Here is an 18,515-nt window from a genome sequence, read left to right as displayed (position 1 = left end):
CCCTCCCTCGGAAAAGCAGACCATGTATTCAAAGACCCTCACAACCTGGATATTCTTGCTGCAAACCCGCTCCCCCATCGGGGAAGAGATACAAAAGCCTTAAAGCGCGAACCACCCGGCTCAAGGACGGCTTCCTGTCTGTGGTTATAAGCCAAATGAACGATGAAATGGACTCGGCCTCACAATGTAACTCGACGTGACCCTGCACCATATGGCTATCTGCACTACACTTTCTCTGCAGCCTAATGTTTTGTTACAGTTATTGTTTCGCCTTTTTCATTTTTTTCAAATTTTTAGAATCTTTTTTATTGGTATAGAATCTTCTACAGCTATAAAATGATACAAAACTTCAATAGATTAATATGTATGCAATTAATAAAGCTGAAAAAAAAACTGATCGTAAAATATAAAATGGGAAATTATATATGTACGTGGAACAAAAGGAACCTCATCTAACTAGGAAAAAAAACACTAACTACATAAGAAACACACATTTGGCCATCATCTAAGTATGAAAATAAGAAACATCAACCGTCATTTCGTATTTATATAAAAAATGGAAGGAAACCATATAGAGTAATTCAAATTAAACGATAATATTTTACAAAAGAACCCCATCTTCTCTCAAAATCGAATCGAGGATCAATAATTCTACTATGTTTTTCCAAACTAAGACAAAACATTCCTTGAGTAAACCATTCAATTAATGTAGGGGAAGAAATATCTTTGTATTTTAATAAAATAGCCCTTCTTGTCAGTAGTGTAACAAATGCAATTACATGTTGATCTGAAGATGAAATACCCTGAATATGATGTGGAACTATACCAAATAGAACAGTCAACCTATTAGGTTGTAAATTCATTTTCAGAGCTTTAGATCTTGTTGGAAATAAAGACTTCTAAAACGATTTTAATGATGAACATGCCAGAACATATGTGACAAAGTAGCTACTTCAGTTTTATATATATCACAGCATTTGTCTATACTAGGAAATATTTTAGATAGTCTCTCCTTTGTTAAATAATAACGGTGAACAATTTTAAATTGAATTAAACAATGGAATATAGAAGAACAATTTCCGTTTTTCAAAACTCGAAGCCAATCTTCATTAACAAAGATCATATGAAGTTCTCTCTCCCAATCTTGTTTAATCTTTAGTGATATGTTCTCATTTGTAACAAAAATAAGTTATACATTCTGCCAATGGAAACTTTCTCTAAGGGATTCAATTTCAAAATGGTATCTAACAAATCAGATTCTTGTAAATATGGAAACTTAGGTAAGCATTGTTGTAAAAAATGTCGAAACTGAACATATTCCAAAAAATGTGTATGAGCGAGAGAAATTTTGTCAATTAGCCCTTCAAAGGTCATCAATCGACCATTACAAAATAAATCTCTAAAAGAATGGATCCCTTTATTGTTCCATAGGAGAAAAATGGGGTCAGTTGTTGAAGGTTTAAATGAAAAGTTTTGATATAAAAAACTAGACAACTAAATTGTTTCAAATTTAAAAAATTACGAAACTGAACCCAAATCCGTAGGAATAGTTTAATAACCGGGTAAAGATTTAAATTTGGAATTTTGGAGAGCTGTAAAGGTAATGGAGCTGCTAATATTGAAGTTAAATGAAATTGTTTAACAGCTTTTAATTCCAAATCAACCCATAATGATTTTTGTTTCTTATCAAGCCAATATAACCAAAAACATAATTGTCTAATATTCACAGCCCAATAATACAGTCTTAAATTAGGAAGAGCAAGTCCACCATCTTGTTTAGATCTTTGTAAATTATACTTATTAATTCTTGGTCTCTTATTGTTCCAAATAAAGGAAGAAATAAGAGAGTCAATTTGATCGAATATTTTTAGTTAAAAAGATATGTATATTTTCGAAAATATATAAAAATCTAGGTAAAATCATCACCTTCACAGCATGAATACGACCTATTAAAGAAAAAGTAAGTGGATTCCATCTAGAAAATAGTTGCTTCATGGAGTCCATTAAAGGAACTACATTCGTTTTATAAAGATCTTTATATTTTTTAGGAATTATAATAGCGAGATATCTAAATGTATTAACAATTCTAAAAGGAATATCATCATATCTACTAACATGGACATTTAATGAAAACAATTCGCTTTTATTCAAGTAAAGTTTATATCCTGAAAATGTACCAAAATCTTTAAGTGCTTCCAAAAGATTAGGAATTGATTCCTCAAGACTTGAAATAAAAACCAAAAGATCATCTACATAAAGAGAGATCTTATGTATGGTTCCATTCATAGAGATACCACGAATATTTTTAGCTTCACGTAGTGTTATAGCTAAAGGCTCCAATACAGGAATAACTAAAAAAGGGCTTAATGGACATCCCTATCTCGTTCCACGAGAAAGTGAGAAACACCTTCTACCAGGGGTTACCACACAACATACCCAGGCAAGGGTTAACACAAGATATTCCAAAACCCACTCCTATGGATTATACGAAGTGACAGCCACACACATTCGTTGTGGTTCCGTTGTGATCAACCCACTCTTGTGGGCATAGGAGAGTTCCAAGCCTCAGCTGCGACGAACTGAAGCGATCAGCTTTTCCAGTCTCTCTCTCTCTCTCTCTCTCTCTCTCTCTCTCTCTCTCTCTCTCTCTCTCTCTCTCTCTCTCTCTCTCTCTCTCTCTCTTTAGACTGGCCGACTGCCTGTCTGCAGATCGCTCTCTCTCTCTTATGGTTCAGTCCACAGTGAGCGCTGTCAGCCTGTGACTGACGTCATAGTCCCGCCTCCTCACGCCGGCGCTCTTAAAGAAACAGTCACAGTACGACCGCAGGCTCGTAACAGCCACAACACAACTTCTCGACTTTTGAACTCAGTGCTTCAACTAATAAGGACAACCATGCCATTTGCCTTGTTAACGACCCGATCAATCTGTGCAGTCTCTTTCAGGGAGCGATGAACTTGGAGTCTAAGATCCCTCTGATCATCAACACTGTTCAGGGTTTTGCATTTAACAGTGGACTGTCGGATACTTTCGACCCACCGAGCTGCCAAGATGATCATCACTAATCAAATCTCACTGAGATTTCTCAGGTCCTGTTGAATTTATTGCCAAGTGCACGTACGGGAAGGTACAGGTACAGAGAAACACTGACTTGTGGCAGCATCACAGGCAAGTACATTCAGATAACACACGGAGCATAAATTATCCGATTCTCTGTCAGTAACAATCTATAAATATGTTTTCTGTCATTAACGATACATAATATACATTGTGTCATGATCAACATTAAAATATGCATTTTGTGTCAATACCAGACTTGGAAATGTTGAATTTGGTCCCTGTCTCCATTCCTCCTGTAATCCACAACCAGCTCCTTTGTTTTTGTCACAATTAGGGAGAGGTTGTTTTCTTGACACCACTGTGTCCCGGTGATGATTTCTTTTTTGTAGGCTGCCTCGTTATTGTTTGAAATTAGGGCAATCAATGTGGTGTCGTCAGCGAATTTAATTAGCAGATTGGAACTGTGGGTGGCGACACGTCATGGGAATACAGAGAGTAAAGGATGGGGCAAAGAGACAACCCTGTGGGGTATGTGTGCTGAGGTTCAGAGAGACAGAGGTGGGGGAGCGCACTCTTACCACCTGCCGGCGATCTGACAGGAAGTCCAGGATCCAGCTGCACAAGGCAGGCTAAAGGCCGAGGTCTCTGAGCTTCTTGTCGATACTTCACGCCTTCGTATGGCTACGGCTCAGCCCATGACTGCAAGGAACTGCAGAGAACATCAGAGAAACATGCCTCCCCTCCATGGACTCTTCCTACACTTCCCCTGCCTGGGAAAAGCAGGACACATACTCAAAGATCCTCACAACTTGGACATTCTAGCTGCAAACCCGCTCCCCCATCGGGGAGAGATACAAAAGCCTTAAAGCGCGAACCACCCGGCTCAAGGTCGGCTTCCTGTCTGTGTCAATAAGCCAAATGAATGATAAAATGGACTCGGCCTCACAATGTAACTCGACGTGACCCTGCACCATATGTCTATCTGCACGGCACTTTCTCTGCAGACGGAATGCCTTGTTACAGTGATTGTTCTGTCGTATATCAGCTCAATGTACTGTTGTAACGTATCGATCTGTGTGGGTGGTACGTCAGGCAAGATATTCACTGTGTCTCGGGACATGATAAGAATAAACAAATTCCCCATTTTAATTGTGTGGAAATATTACACGGACTGAGCGTCTGCTCTGGAACCTCAGAAGGAAACTGAACTGTTGTCATTTCTGTGGAATGCAAATAAATGGAAAGGGCTTCAATCTCACATTACGATCTGCGGTAACTGGGATCAGGTGACTGGTGGTGGGTCTCCCATATCAGAATCAGGTTTAACAGCACCGGCATATGTCATGAAATTCATTGTCCCTGCGGCAGCAGTAGAACCTAATTCATAACCATAGATTTTAACAATTGTGGTTTAAAATAAGAGTATACATATTAAATAGTTAAATTATATAAATAGTGCAAAAATATATATTTTTTAAAAGTGTAATGAACTATTTTAATTGTGTGAAACAATTTGACTGACCTGGTTGTTGCTTTGGAAATTGTGGAGTGAAGCTTAACTAAACTGTACACATTTATGAGAAGCTGAGAGAAATAGAAAAGGCTAAATTCTCATATGAATGGGTCATATACCCAGAAATATTGGCTGCACTTTGGCAGGTCGAAACGGTGGAATGGACCATAAGACCATAAAATATTGATGCAGAAGTAGACCATTCGGCCCATCGAGTCTGCTCCGCCATTCAGTCATGGGCTGATCCAATTCTTCCAGTCATCCCCACTTCCCTGCCTTCACCCCATACCCTTTGTTGCGCTGGCTAATCAAGATCCTACCTATCCCTGCCTTAAGTGCACCCAGTGACTTGGCCTCCACAGCCGCTCATAGCAACAAGTTCCACCGATTTACCACCCACTGACTAAAGTAATTTCTCCCATCTCTGTTCGAAATGGACGTCCTTCAATTCTGAAGTCATGCCCTCTTGTCCTAGTATCCCCTATCATGGGAAATTAACTTTAATATATCTAATCTGTTCAGGCCTTTTAACATTCAGAATGTTTCTATGAGATCCCCATTATTCTCCTGAACTCGAGGGAATACAGCCCAAGAGCGGCCAGACGTTCCTCTTATGGTAACCCTTTCATTCCTGGAATCATTCTCGTGAATCTTCTCTGAACCCTCTCCAACGTCAGTATATCATTTCTAAAATAATTATCACAAAACTGAACACAATAGTCTGTGTGACCTCAGGAGTGCCATAACGAGCGTCACCATGGCATCCCTGCTCTTTTTATTCTATACCTCTAGAAATTAAAGCCAACATTGCATTTGCCTTCTTCACCACAGACCCATCCTGGAAGTTAACCTTTAGGGTATCCCGCACAAGGACTCCCAAGTCCAATTGCATCTCTGCATTTTGAATTATCTCTCCATCTAAACAATAGTCTGCCCTCTTCTTTCTTCCCCCAAAGTGTGAGACCATACACTTTACAACTTTATATTTCATTTGCCACTTCTTTGCCCATTCCCCAAACCTGAAGCCCTACCCCCTACTCAAGTCTCTCACCCACATATGAATACGCCTGATCATGCTATTCTTTCATCGATAGCACGTGGCGCAGGCCGCAATCCCGAGATTACTACCCCAGAGGTCCACAGGGGCTGTGTTGGCAAAGTTTCTTTTTATGCTCTATGTCAATGCATCGAATGACAGTATTGATGGTCCTGTGGCCAAATTTACGAATGAAGTCGAATATTGAAAGGACTGGATAGAGAGGTCGTGGAGGGCTATAGTATTTGGTTATCACAATGCCATAAATACAAATTAGATATAGAATTGATAGGCCTGCTCCTTGACTTGAGATTCCAAATTGGAGAATGCCGCTTTATTCAAAAAATCCTCATAGCCCACAATGATATACAGTGATTCCAGCAATGGAACCCACCACTGCAGCCCCACAATGCACTATGTACTGACTGCAAATCTACGAATTTGCATGTGAATAGCCTCCCCTCCACCAACTCCACTCTTTCTGCGTCACCAGCAGACTGGGACATCTTACATCCCGCTGCCTCCGCCAGGACATTAAACTGTGAACAACTGTGGTCAGGGACTGATCTCTGGGGTACTCCAAACGCTACCTCCTTCCAGTCTGAAAATGACTGCCACACACTACCGGCAGTTTATCGATCTCCAGCGAATCAGCCTAATTACCTACTCCTGAGGTTCAATACCCTTGCTGACTCTGAGTTTACCACCGTCAAATGCCGGGAGGGACATAATAATCAGAAAGTCTCCAATCACAGCCGTGTAAATAAAATGTGATCTCAGTAGGTGTGTGGCGCATGCTCAGAATGCGAAGGAGACAGACAAACTGAGCCAAGTCACAGACCGATGAAGGGGAGGAATGATCCATTTTGATACAGAGCGGGAAGCAGAGAGTTTGATGTTGTGCCTGATGCCGGAACTGTGGCCAGTTAGAAGGTGAAATCTTGTTCGTCCAAATTGTTTAGAGTTGTGACAGTGCTTTTTTTTTATATCAGAAGGCACCATGGAGACTAAAATTATCTGAGTTGAAATTCTGTCCTTCGCCCACTGATATGCTTTGTAAACTTTTAACAGTGTAGAAAAGTCAAAGGATTTGTGTATAGGAATCACAAACGCAACAGCTCGTTATTTCCGCTATATCTGTCAGTTCACCAGCGCTTGAATGCCGCCGATTCTTGAATGTGGAGGCGGAGATGCGGGAGAAGACAGCGCCTGACTCGCTACAAGGAGAGCCCGAACACGTGCCCATGTCCGTGATCTGATTGGATACATCGCCATGACGTTAATAGCAGTGTGACGTCATTCACTGGCTCTCATTTTGGAAGGGATTCAGTCGGGCATCGCAGATACACCAACAGCTTCGCTCTGGGAAGCGGCCGTTCACCTGCTCTATGTGTGTGAAGAGACTCATTCAGTTAACCCACCTTGTGATGCTCCGGTGAGTTCACACTAAATAGAGGCCACATTTCTGTCCGGAGTGAGCAAAGAGTTTTACTCAATCATCCCAGCTGCTGCAACACCAGAAACTTCACATCAGGGAGGAAGTTCAAATCAGCTCTATGTTAAATGTTTCAACATCACGGTGACTGAAGGCAGCTGCGGGTTCATGAGGGACTGATACTGACATATTCTGCAGTTCTTGCGGTTGATCATCGCACCCAGGACTGAATCCTGGTAACTGAGCATTGGAGGAGTCTGTTCTGCTGATGTTAGCCTTAAACTAGACTGATGTTTAATATTGTGGAGCTGTGAAAGATAAATAGTTCTGTATCAGATCCCGTGTCTCAGGTATTCACAATATATACTAGAGAGGCAACTCGGCCGATCTGGTCGCTGCCCATTTTTCTGTTCCATTTCAGTACATCTACCCCTGCCGTTCCCCTCTCGCTTTCCCGGAGATTACAGGTTGTAACTAATCACCACTCTGTGGGATAGGAGATTTCTCTTGAATTTCATGGAAATATATAAATCCACAACACATTACAGACGCTGTTGTGCCAGCCATGTATCTTACTGTAGAAACTGCTTAGAATTACCCTACCGCATAGCCAGCTATTTTCCTAAGCTCCATGTACCTATCTAAGAGTCTCTTAAAAGCCCCTATTGTATCCGAATCTACCACCGTCGCTGTTATGGGATACACGTTGATATTGAGTATATTGTTTCTGGAAACCACTTTCTGCGTTAAAATAGCTGCAGATTTTTCTATACATACAAGAAAAAAAATGAGGTGTGGACATTGAACCGCTGCTTGCAGAAATTTTTAATGGCACCCTCACTACCCATAAGGGCCTGCGCGAAAAAAATTGACCCGCGTTGAAACACTGATGAAATGCGCAGGCGTCAGCCCTGTGACGTCTCCAAGTTTCACGCATGCGCGCAGTACACAGAAGGCCTTGGAAATATCAGAGCAGGTAAGAGCGATCCTCTGACTTTTTGTCTTAAACACCGATTTCGGGTAATTCCTGAGAAATCCCAACACCATGACCCGCAATCCCGGGACAGTCCTGCCCTCTTCCCTCTCTCTCAGCCCCACGATCCGTACACGGGTCCCGGGGAGCTTCCGGCTGATGAGGGAATGGGAACCGATGGATCTCTCAGACAGAGCTGAGCTCCAGCCATCTAAATGCAAGGATTAGGAACTCGGAGAAAGGGAACAAAATCTTTTACATCCGCAGTTGAGAAAATCACCTTTGTTCTGCCTCCAATCACAAGAGGAAAAACTGCAGATGCTGGAAATCCAAGCAACACACACGCAATGTCGGCGGAATTCAGCATTAGTACTCTTTTCCATAGATGCTGCCTGGCCTGCTTTCTCTACCTCCTCTTGTTCTGGACTTTTCTACCGGTGAGAGCATGTTTTGTCCCATTCTCTCTGGGTACATAATGATATCAAACTCTTTTGGCCTGGGCAACAAGTAACTTTCAGATCACAAATGTGCCAGACTCCAGTGAGACAGACTACTGCCCTTCCCTTCATATTCATTGGCATTGCCATCACTGAGTTCACCACCGTCAGTCACCTGGGGGAGGGTTCAGGGGAAATATTTATGTAGAATACAGAAACTGGTGATACCTGTTGCATTGCGGTGATACAAATGTTGCTGGAGAATTTGTAAGTGGGAAGAAGTGGAGTGATATTTGGAAATCTGACTTTTTAAAGCGTAATTTAGCAAGCAAACCACATATGGACAAAATGCAAAAGCTTTGGTGAGAAAATCCTTCATTATCCATTACAGGCCTGCTACATAGGTTGTGTGAGAGTGCAGATGAACTGGATCAAACCCAGAGGAGATCAAAGTTCCTATTGACAGTGATTTGCTAGATTTTAAAATGAATACCTCTCTATATAAAATTCACTGTGCACATCTTGTCGCAGGGTAAAAAATGCACAGTACAAGATTTATCTGCACACTGGATATTACAAATTATAGGGGATATTGGAGGGAAGGAGGGGAGACATCCAGTGTCCCTGATGCCCTCACCTACTAGATGTGCATCCAGCTGCAGCTTGTAACCCTGCACTTTAAGGTGTTGGATCTTGAAATGGGTGAATTCCAGATCATCCAGCAGTTGGAAGGGGGTGATAGATATGACATGAAGAGAAGTGAATTACACCCAAGGTGCAGGACATAGGAAACTGGTTGAGAGTCAGGAAGGGGAATGAGGTTAAATAGCCATCGAGAGTACTCTAACAACGGGTGGAACACTTTAGAAACTGTTGGGGGGAGGAAATTCAAAGGGCTGATAAGTGGATTTGTTAGTTAGGGGAACAGAACAGTTAGGGCGACTAATATCTTAGTGGTAAGGCTTACTAGAGGTAGTGGGGGGTGCTGATATGGTTAAAGTAAGTTGTAGGGGGAATGGGAGCTAAAATGACAGAACAGATAGTGGAGATGGTGAATTGAATTGACTTTATTATGTACATCCTTCATATAGATGTGTAGAAATATTTACGTTATGTTACCATCTAAATATGCAATGTGTAATTTAAATTGATTTATAATAATTAGTTTATATATAGGACAGTCAAGAAAACATTGAAATCAATTAATCAGTCTGATGGCCTGGTGGAAGATGATGTCCCACAGCTTGTTGTTCCTTTTGCTGGTTTACCATTTCCTGGATGGTAGCAGCAGCAGGAACAGTTTGTGGTTGTGGTGAATTTGGTCCCCGATATTCTTTGGGCTCTTTTTACACACATCCATACCCCTACTATCCAGGCTCCCATCCAAACTTCTTTTAAATGGTGAAACTGTGCTCATATTCACCACTTGTGCTGGCATCTCATTCCACACTCTCACGATCATTTCAGTAAACAGCTTTTCCAAATGTTTCCATTAAATTTTCACCCTCCCCACTGACCCATGACCTCTGGTTGTCATCCCACCCAACCTCAGTGGAAAAAGCTGCTTGCATTTACCCTATCTATACTCTCTTGATATTCTATACTTCTAACACATCCTCAAAGCAATGTGTAATTTCCTTGTTTGTGTTTAGAGCCTTTTCTAGGTGTATAGGATGATGAGGGGCATTGATCGTGTGCACAGCCAGAGGTTTGTTTTCCCAGGGCTGAAATGTCTAACACAAGGGAGCTGAGTTTTAAGGTGCTTGGAAATAGATCCCGAGGGGATGTCAGGGGTAAGTTTTTTACACAGAGAGTTGTAGGTGCATGGAATGCACTGCCAGATATTTGCGTGAGATTGTTTTAGTTACTGTGGGGCCAGCACCCATGCAGCTCAGTGGGAACAGGGAATAATACCAATGGAGAGTCAAACAGCCAGGTCGCAGATTGGGGATGGCAGAAATGCCCCATTCTTACAGAGACAGGAAGAACAACAGAGAGTTTGATGGTCATTCCAGATACCAGCACTCTGCCCAGTCAGAAAATGATTTCTCTCTCCTGTTTGGGTTAAACCTCACTGTAGCAGTGTGATGTCAGATCACACCTTGGCAACTCAAGTGATCTCATCTGAAATGTTGTCTTAAACACACTGATGGATTTTGTAAATCTTTTTACAGGTTAAAAATGGCAAGGAATTTGTCTGCGGGAATCTCGAAAACAAAACACCAGTTTTGCTGTCTCTGTCCAGATACTTAAGAAGTGGAGCAAGGGATTCACTCGATCATCCTTCCTGCTCAGACTGTGGGGAGGGATTCACTCGGTCATCTGAACGACTGGCACACCGGTCATTTTAAACAGGTGAGGAACCCTGTTAAAATCTGCTCGTCTGCTCAGACAGTGGGAATGGATACAGTTGGTCATTTTATCTGAAGGGACATCACCAAGTTGACACTGGGACAAGGCCATTCACCTATTCTGTGTGTGAGAAGGGATTCAGTCGGTCATCCCACCTGTGGACACACCAGTCAGATCACACTGGGCAGAGGCTGGTCCTTTGCTGAATTTGTGGAAGGACTCACTCGGTCATCTGACCTAATGGTTCACTAGCAAATTCACTCCGGGGAGCGGCCGTTCACCTGCTCAGACTGTCGGAAGGGATTCACTTGGTAATCCACCCTAATGGCTCACCAACAAGTTCACACCGGGCAGTGGCGGTTCACCTGCTCGGACTGTGGGAAGGGATTCACTTGGTCATTCCAACTGAAGGTACATCAGAGAGTTCACACTGGAGAGAGGCCGTTCACCTGCTTGGACTGTGGGAAGGGATTCACTCAGTCATCTGAACTGAAGGTACATGAGAGAATTCACACTGGAGAGAGGCCATTCACCTGCTCAGACTGTGGGAAGGGATTCACTCGGTCATCCACCCTAATGGTACACCAACGAGTTCACAACGGGCAGCGGCCATTCACCTGCTCGGACTGTGGGAAGGGATTCACTTGCTCATCTGAACTGAAGGTGCATCAGCGAGTTCACACTGGAGAGAGGCCATTCACCTGCTCAGACTGTGGGAAGGGATTCACTCAGTCATTTAAGCTGAAAGTACATCAGCGAGTTCACACTGGGGAGCGGCCATTCACCTGCTTAGAGTGTGGGAAGGGATTCACTCAGTCTGCCCACCTACGAGCACACAGGTCAGTTCACACTGGGGAGAGGCTGTTTACCTGTTTGTACTGTGGGGAGGGATTCATTTTGTCAACTCAGCTACTGAGACACCAGTCAGTTCATAGTGGGGAGAGGTCATTCACCTGCTCAGACTGTGGGAGGGGATTCACTCAGTCATACAACCTAATGGCTCACCAGCGAGTTCACACCGGGGAGCGGCCGTTCACCTATTCGGACTGTGGAAAGGGATTCACTTGCTCATCTAAACTGAAGCTACATGAGAGAGTTCACACTGGAGAGAGGCCATTCACCTGCTTAGACTGTGGGAAGGGATTCATCACATCATCTCAACTGAAGGTACATCGAAGAGTTCATACTGGGGAACGGCCATTCATCTGCTCAGAATGTGGGAAGGGATTCACTCAGTCATGTCATCTAAAGGCACATCAGCTAGTTCACACCAGAGAGAGGCCATTCACCTGCTCAGACTGTGGGAAGGGATTCACTGGGTCATCCCAACTACAAGCACACCAGTCAGTTCACACTGGGGAGAAGCCATTCACCTGCTCAGTCTGCGGGAAGAGATTCAGTCAGTCATCTAATCTGAAGGTACACCTGCGAGTTCACACTGGGGAGAAGCCATTCACCGTCTGAAGCCTGAATTTTACCTCTGCATAGATGCTACTTGTGTGTTCTTGTGTCTGTGTCACTCTGCCAAAACGCGAGTTGGCGTTGGGGTTCTGTGGTACTGTGTTGCATTGACTCGTGCTGAGTTGGGAACGACGGCGACTGCTGACTACATCTTGTTGGAGTTGGAGCTAATCGATGTTGAACAAGAGTTACTTTTATTGAAATTACTGCAGCGCAGGAAAGAGAAGTTTCCCCATTACTTTGTGCAGTCCACAATGTCCAAACCGATGTTTGTGGAAATTTCTTTGCACGAATTTGATGCCATTTTCAAATGTTTATTCTCTGCCGTTGAAGAGTCATGCAAATGTACATATTTTCTGACTACATCACGTAACCTTTCCTCGACTTGGTCCACTTCCCAACTTCAAAGCAACTGGAAATTCATAGGAGGAAACTGGCTGCTGCCAAGTGAACCATTCACAGTTCTTGCGGTCTGTGTCACCACGACGCATAGCTACATTTTTGGGAATGTGCATGTTAGGCCTCATTAGGTAAAAGACTTTCTTGGAGGCGCTACATGGAGTGGGTAGCTTTCGGGCCTTGCTCCACTCATTTTATATTTACTTACCACCCCTTTAATATCTTTAACAAAGTGTTTATAACACTTTTATATGTTTGAATTTGAATTTTAATCGACTGAAATGGCTTATAGAGGAAGAAAGGTATTAGCTGAAGGCGAGGAAACTGGCAACGGAAATGGGAAGAAAGAAGATGTCTTTGAACAGCCTAAAGAGTTTCAACTTACTTCACAGGCTATCTCGAATCTTTTGGATGAAAAACTTGATAAAAGGTTTAGTACCTTGGAATTATGGTTCAAGGAGAGCTAAGGTGGATTGGCAACACTTGAAAAGAAGAATGAAAAACAGCAGTGACAAATTTCAGTGCCTTATAAGCTGGAAAACAGAGAGATCACAAATTGAATTCTTTGGAAAAGAAACAAACTTCGATCACTCATACATTGGAGCAGAATAAAGTCAAGATTATTGATTTGGAGAGTCGAAGCCACAGACTGAATTTGCGAATAATAGACACAGTGAGGACATTGAGAGCTGGGATCTTACTCAGTTTTTTCTCAATTCTGAATGGAGGTCTTTGGCTCAGAGGTTTTTTCTTCTCTTCATGCGCTCGACCGCGCACATCGGGCGCTGAAACCAAAACGATCGAAAGGGTTAAAACCGCGTCATGTAATTCTTTGATGTCACAATATGAATACTAAGGAGCTCTTCATTCCGATTGCTCATCAGAAAGGAGTTACTGAGCACGAGCATCTTAGGTTTCATTTTGTTGAAGATTGTTGTCCTCAGGTTATGCAAGAAAGATCGCATTTTAAAATGGTGATGTCAGAATTATATCAGAGGAATCTTCATCCAGCTTTGTTATATCCCTTTCACCTAAGGGTTGTTCTGCCTCATAGATCATTCAAATGCTTTAAATCCATGGATGAAGCAAAACAATTTCTCGAAGATCTAAGCTTGAATGCAGATGTCTAATATTTCGAAGATCAATATTTGTGTATGGATGTCTATGAAATTTACCATTCCTTTGTGTCTGTTTATATCTGGTTTATTAGTTAACAACTAGCTTATAGATTTGGACACTTTATACCTTTGCCCTTGGGTTGATTACAGTCGTACTGTGTTCTGATGTACGGATGTTCATTATGTTTCCATGTTAAAGTTCCTTTCTTTTACCTTCATTGTTTTACTTTTTTATTTTTAATTGTTTGCTTTTGAAAATTATTAAGTCTCTGATTTGCTGATTTTTTTTTCTTGAAGTATTATTAAGATTGTATTTTGTGTCATTTTTAAAGACCTTTGTCATTTAAAACGGTCTGCAATAGACTGTTTTCACTGAAAAGTGTTTGACATTCCTCGTAATTTTTTGACTATGGATGGCTTGTTTATTTTTTTTTGTAATTTGGAGATTTTTCCTCATGGGAGATGGGGGTAGAGAGGTTCTTAGATAGTTCTCTGGCTCTCTATTGGCCAGGTTTTTGGTCTTTGTGGGTGGGGGATAGGGCTATTAGTCTAGGATTTTTCTTTTGGGCTGAATTGAAGCTACAACAATGTCTCTGTTGTCATATCTTCTGGTTCCTCTTTAAACTTTCCCTCTTCTTGATTCATGAGTTTCCTATGCAAAATGGTTAACACTTTACATACTACATTGTTTATTTAAGGAAAATAGATATCATTAATTATTTTGGAATTATTAATTTTGTTTCATGGAATACAAATGGTTTGAATCATCCAATTAAATGCAAGAAGATTTGTAGAGTTTTTCATAGACTGAATGCTCAGATTATGTTTGTGCAGGAGGCTCGTGTGAGGAAGGAGGATAATCAGTACTTCTTTAGGTTTTGGAAAGGCCAGCAGTTTCACTCATTGACTAAGGTGAAAGGTGTTTCTTTTTTCTAGACTCCTGGAACTTATTTCTTCACTATGATACAATTTCAGACCCATATTCTGGATCTCTATTAGACACTAATTAACTTTATAAAGATAAATTAATTTTGGTTAATATTTATGCACTGAATACTGACTATCCTGAATTCTTTAAGCATGTTTTTGTATTTTTTCTCAATTTAAATGAATATATGGTAATATTAGGTGGAGATTTTAATTGTTGTCAGAATCCTATGATGAATGATGGTTCATCTCTATTTTACTTCAGGGCACAAGTTTTGTTAATTTCATTAAAAAACAGATTGCCTTTTTCTTTTCAACTAACTCAATTGAAGAAATTTTCAGTGGGATATTATGCAATACCTTTAAAACATATATCTGAGGGCAAATTATCTCATACTCTGCTGGATTGAAAAATTCTTAATGAAATATGTACATTGGTTAATAATATTAAAGAAATTGATAGAAAATATTATTTTGCTCCCATTTTAAATCTTTATAAAGAGAGAATTGAACTTCAGATGCAACATCATTTGTTATTAACATCCCCGATTGAAGATTAGTTACTTAAAACTAAGAGTCTATTTTATAAATATGGTAATAAATCAGGAAAATTATTAGGTAACCAATTAAAAGTGATTTGGCAAAACTTCAGATTAATAGGGTTTGCAAACGGGAAGGTATTTTGACGGTTGACCATGGTGAAGTTAACAAATCTTTTAGACAATAGACAATAGGTGCAGAAGTAGACCTTTTCGGCCCCTCGCGTCTGCACCGCCATTCTATCATGGGGCTGATCATTCACTATCAATACCCAGTCCCTGCCTTGTCCCCATATCCCTTGATTCCCCTATCCATCAGATATCTATCTAGCTCCTTCTTGAAAGCATCCAGAGAACTGGCCTCCACCGTCTTCCAAGGTAGTGCATTCCACACCTGCACAACTCTCTGGGAGAAGAAGCTCTTCCTCAACTCTACCTCTTATTCTCAATCCATGCCCTCTGGTACTGGACTCTCCCAACATCTGGAACATATTTCCTGCCTCAATCCTATCAAATCCTTTAATTATCTTAAACGTTTCAATCAGATCCCCTCTCAATCGCCTCAATTCCAGCGTGTACAAGCCCAATCTCTCCAATCTCTCTGCGTAAGACAGCCCTGCCATCCCAGGAATCAACCTAGTGAATCTACGCTGCACTTCCTCAACTGCCAGAATGTCCTTCCTTAAACCTGGAGACCAAAACTGTACACAATATTCCAGGTGTGGTCTCACCAGGGCCCTGTACAAATGCAAAAGGACATCCTTGCTCTTGTATTCAATTCCCCTTGTAACAATCAGAATTTCCTGATGATTCTACAATAATGCATGAATTTTAAAAGAAATTAAATATTCTGAAATTATCAGTTAATGAACGTTTAGTGTTAGTCACACCCATTACTGAAGGGGAAGTAAGCAATTTAGTCAATGAATTCTGGTAAAGCACCTGGTCTGGATGGTATACTGCTGAATTTTTCAAATCTTTTTCTGATTTACTTTCTCCTGGTTAGGTAAAAATGTTAAAGATGCTTTATTTATAGGTAAATTACCACAATCCTTTTATGAAGCATCTATTTCTTTAATTCCTAAAAATGATAAAGATCTCACTGAATGTGCATCATACAGACCTCTATCTTTGTTGAATGCGAAATCTAAAATCCTTTCTAAAATATTAGCAATTAGATTGAAGAAGGTATTGCCACAAATTGTCTCTGAGGATCAGACAGGATTTATTAAAAATCATTATTCACATTTTAATGTTTGGAGATTAATGAACATTGTATACACTATTTTATCTAAGACTCCAAAATGTTATCTTGCTCGAAACCGAGAAGGCGTTTGATACACTTGAATGGGAATTTTTTTTACTGTATTTGATAAATCTAATTTTAGCCCAAAATTTATATTTTGGATCCAATTGATATATACTTTTGGCGTCTGTTTCACTAATAATCAGAGATCCCCTTTCTTTAGGCTTTTCCAAGGTACTAGACAAGGCTGTCCTTTGAGCCTCTTACTATCAGCCCTTGGCATCCCTATTTGTGATTCACCCAACTTATTTGGTGTTACTCATGGGAATGGGACGCATAAAGTATCGCAATATGCAGATATATGTCACTATATATTTCTAATCCAGAGAAATCCATTCCTGCAGTAATAACACGACTTCCTCAGTTTAGTAGTTTTTCTGCCTATAAACTGATTCTGAATAAAAGTGTGCTTTATCCATTAAATATGCAATTCTCGATGAGTAGACAGTCATCATTTAGATTGGTTGCTGATTAATTATTTGGGTGTTAAAATTACTAAGAATCGCAACAATTTATTTAAAGTTAATGTTTACCCTTAATTGATCATGTTAAACAATTGTTTACTAAATGGTCCCCATTGTCCTTATCCTTGGATTGGTTACATTAATGCTATTGAGATGATTATTTTACCTGAATTTCTGTATCTATTTTATGCAATATCAATTTTTATCCCTAAATCTTTCTTTTTGATATTATTGATTCTAAAATTTCTTCATATATACGGCAGAATAGAAATTCCTGCTTAACGAAGAAATATTTACAGCAGTCAAAAAAGGAAGGCGGATCCTAGATTTTATTATTGGGCAATTAATATACGATGTTTAACGTTTTGGACACAAGAGATGGTTGAAACTTAGTGTCCAGGATGGATGAACCTCGAGTGTGAGTCTGTACAGGAGTTTTCATTGGCTTCTATTTTAAAGGCTTTGCTCCCCTTTGCACTTACTAAATTGAATAAACAAATGGTAAATCCAATAATTAAACGTAAAATAGAAATATGGTTTCAATTTTGTAAAGTTTTTGGACAATAAATATATACTCTCAAGTTCTATCATATCTTTTTTTTTCTTTCAACCGTTTAAATTGATCAAGCTTTTCTTTTACGGAAAACAAAGGGAAAATTATGTTTTCGTGACTTATTTATGGCTGATTGTTTTATGTCTTTTGAACAGTTTTCTAATAAATATGATTTCCCTAGATCACACTTTTTCTGATATTTACAGATTAGAAACTTTTTGAATGTTATTTTACTTTCTGTTCCGATATCACATCAAATTGAAGTTACGGGGAAAAAAAAGTTCAAATCCATATCAAAAGAGTTTATTATCATTTATTTATGATTTAATTATGAAAATACGCTTAGATACTTCTGATAAAATTAAGAATGGGTCGGAAAGAGAACTTTGGATACATTTACCTGTGCAGAAATGCGAGAAAATTCTTCAATTAGAAAATACCTCTTCAGTGTGTGTCAGACGTGCCTTCATGCAATTTAAGATGGTTCAAAGGGCACATGTGTCCAAGGATAAGTTAGCTCATTTTTACTGCCATTAAATCCTGTCAGCGATCAATGTAATTCCGAGGTAGCTTCATTGAAACGTATGTTCTGCTCTTGTCCTCTTCTAAAAATAATATTGGAAAGATATATTTGATATTATCTCAGTAGTTCTGCGTATTGATTTACAGCCACATCCTATTATTGCAATATTTGGACTATCAGTGATGGATTCTAGTCAACTATTCTCATCAGCTTGTCGTCTAATTGCATTTGTTACATTAATAGCCAGAAGACCCATTTTACTTGAAGGATTCCAATCCCCCAACTACCTTGTAAAGGTTTTCCCAAGCTGTAGCATGTCTAACCTTGGAGAAAAAAAAATACGAGTGGTACAGTGGATCCTTCGGTTAAATTTGAAGAGACTCGGAGAGCATTTATTCAATAATTTCATATGATGTAAGTT

General features: G+C 40.3%; 1 protein-coding gene across 1 annotated transcript; it reads left to right on the top strand.

Annotated features, from left to right (window-relative positions):
- Positions 1-7,989: 7,989 nt before the first annotated feature.
- Positions 7,990-17,753, top strand: LOC132387453 (zinc finger protein 229-like). The gene is made up of 2 exons (XM_059959810.1): positions 7,990-8,018; positions 10,627-17,753. The coding sequence occupies exon 2, from the start codon at positions 11,129-11,131 to the stop codon at positions 12,266-12,268; it is 1,140 nt and encodes a 379-aa protein (XP_059815793.1). The 5' UTR covers positions 7,990-8,018; positions 10,627-11,128; the 3' UTR covers positions 12,269-17,753.
- Positions 17,754-18,515: the final 762 nt, after the last annotated feature.

Source organism: Hypanus sabinus, unplaced genomic scaffold (genome assembly GCF_030144855.1).
Source record: "Hypanus sabinus isolate sHypSab1 unplaced genomic scaffold, sHypSab1.hap1 scaffold_1874, whole genome shotgun sequence".
NCBI lineage: Eukaryota > Metazoa > Chordata > Chondrichthyes > Myliobatiformes > Dasyatidae > Hypanus > Hypanus sabinus.
Note: the sequence above shows the minus strand (reverse complement) of the source record. Positions and strands in the feature narration are given on the sequence as shown.

Bases quoted from the DNA above. Each gene is read 5' to 3' on its own strand.
- LOC132387453 (XM_059959810.1), top strand. From the start codon at position 11,129: ATGGCTCACCAACAAGTTCACACCGGGCAGTGGCGGTTCACCTGCTCG.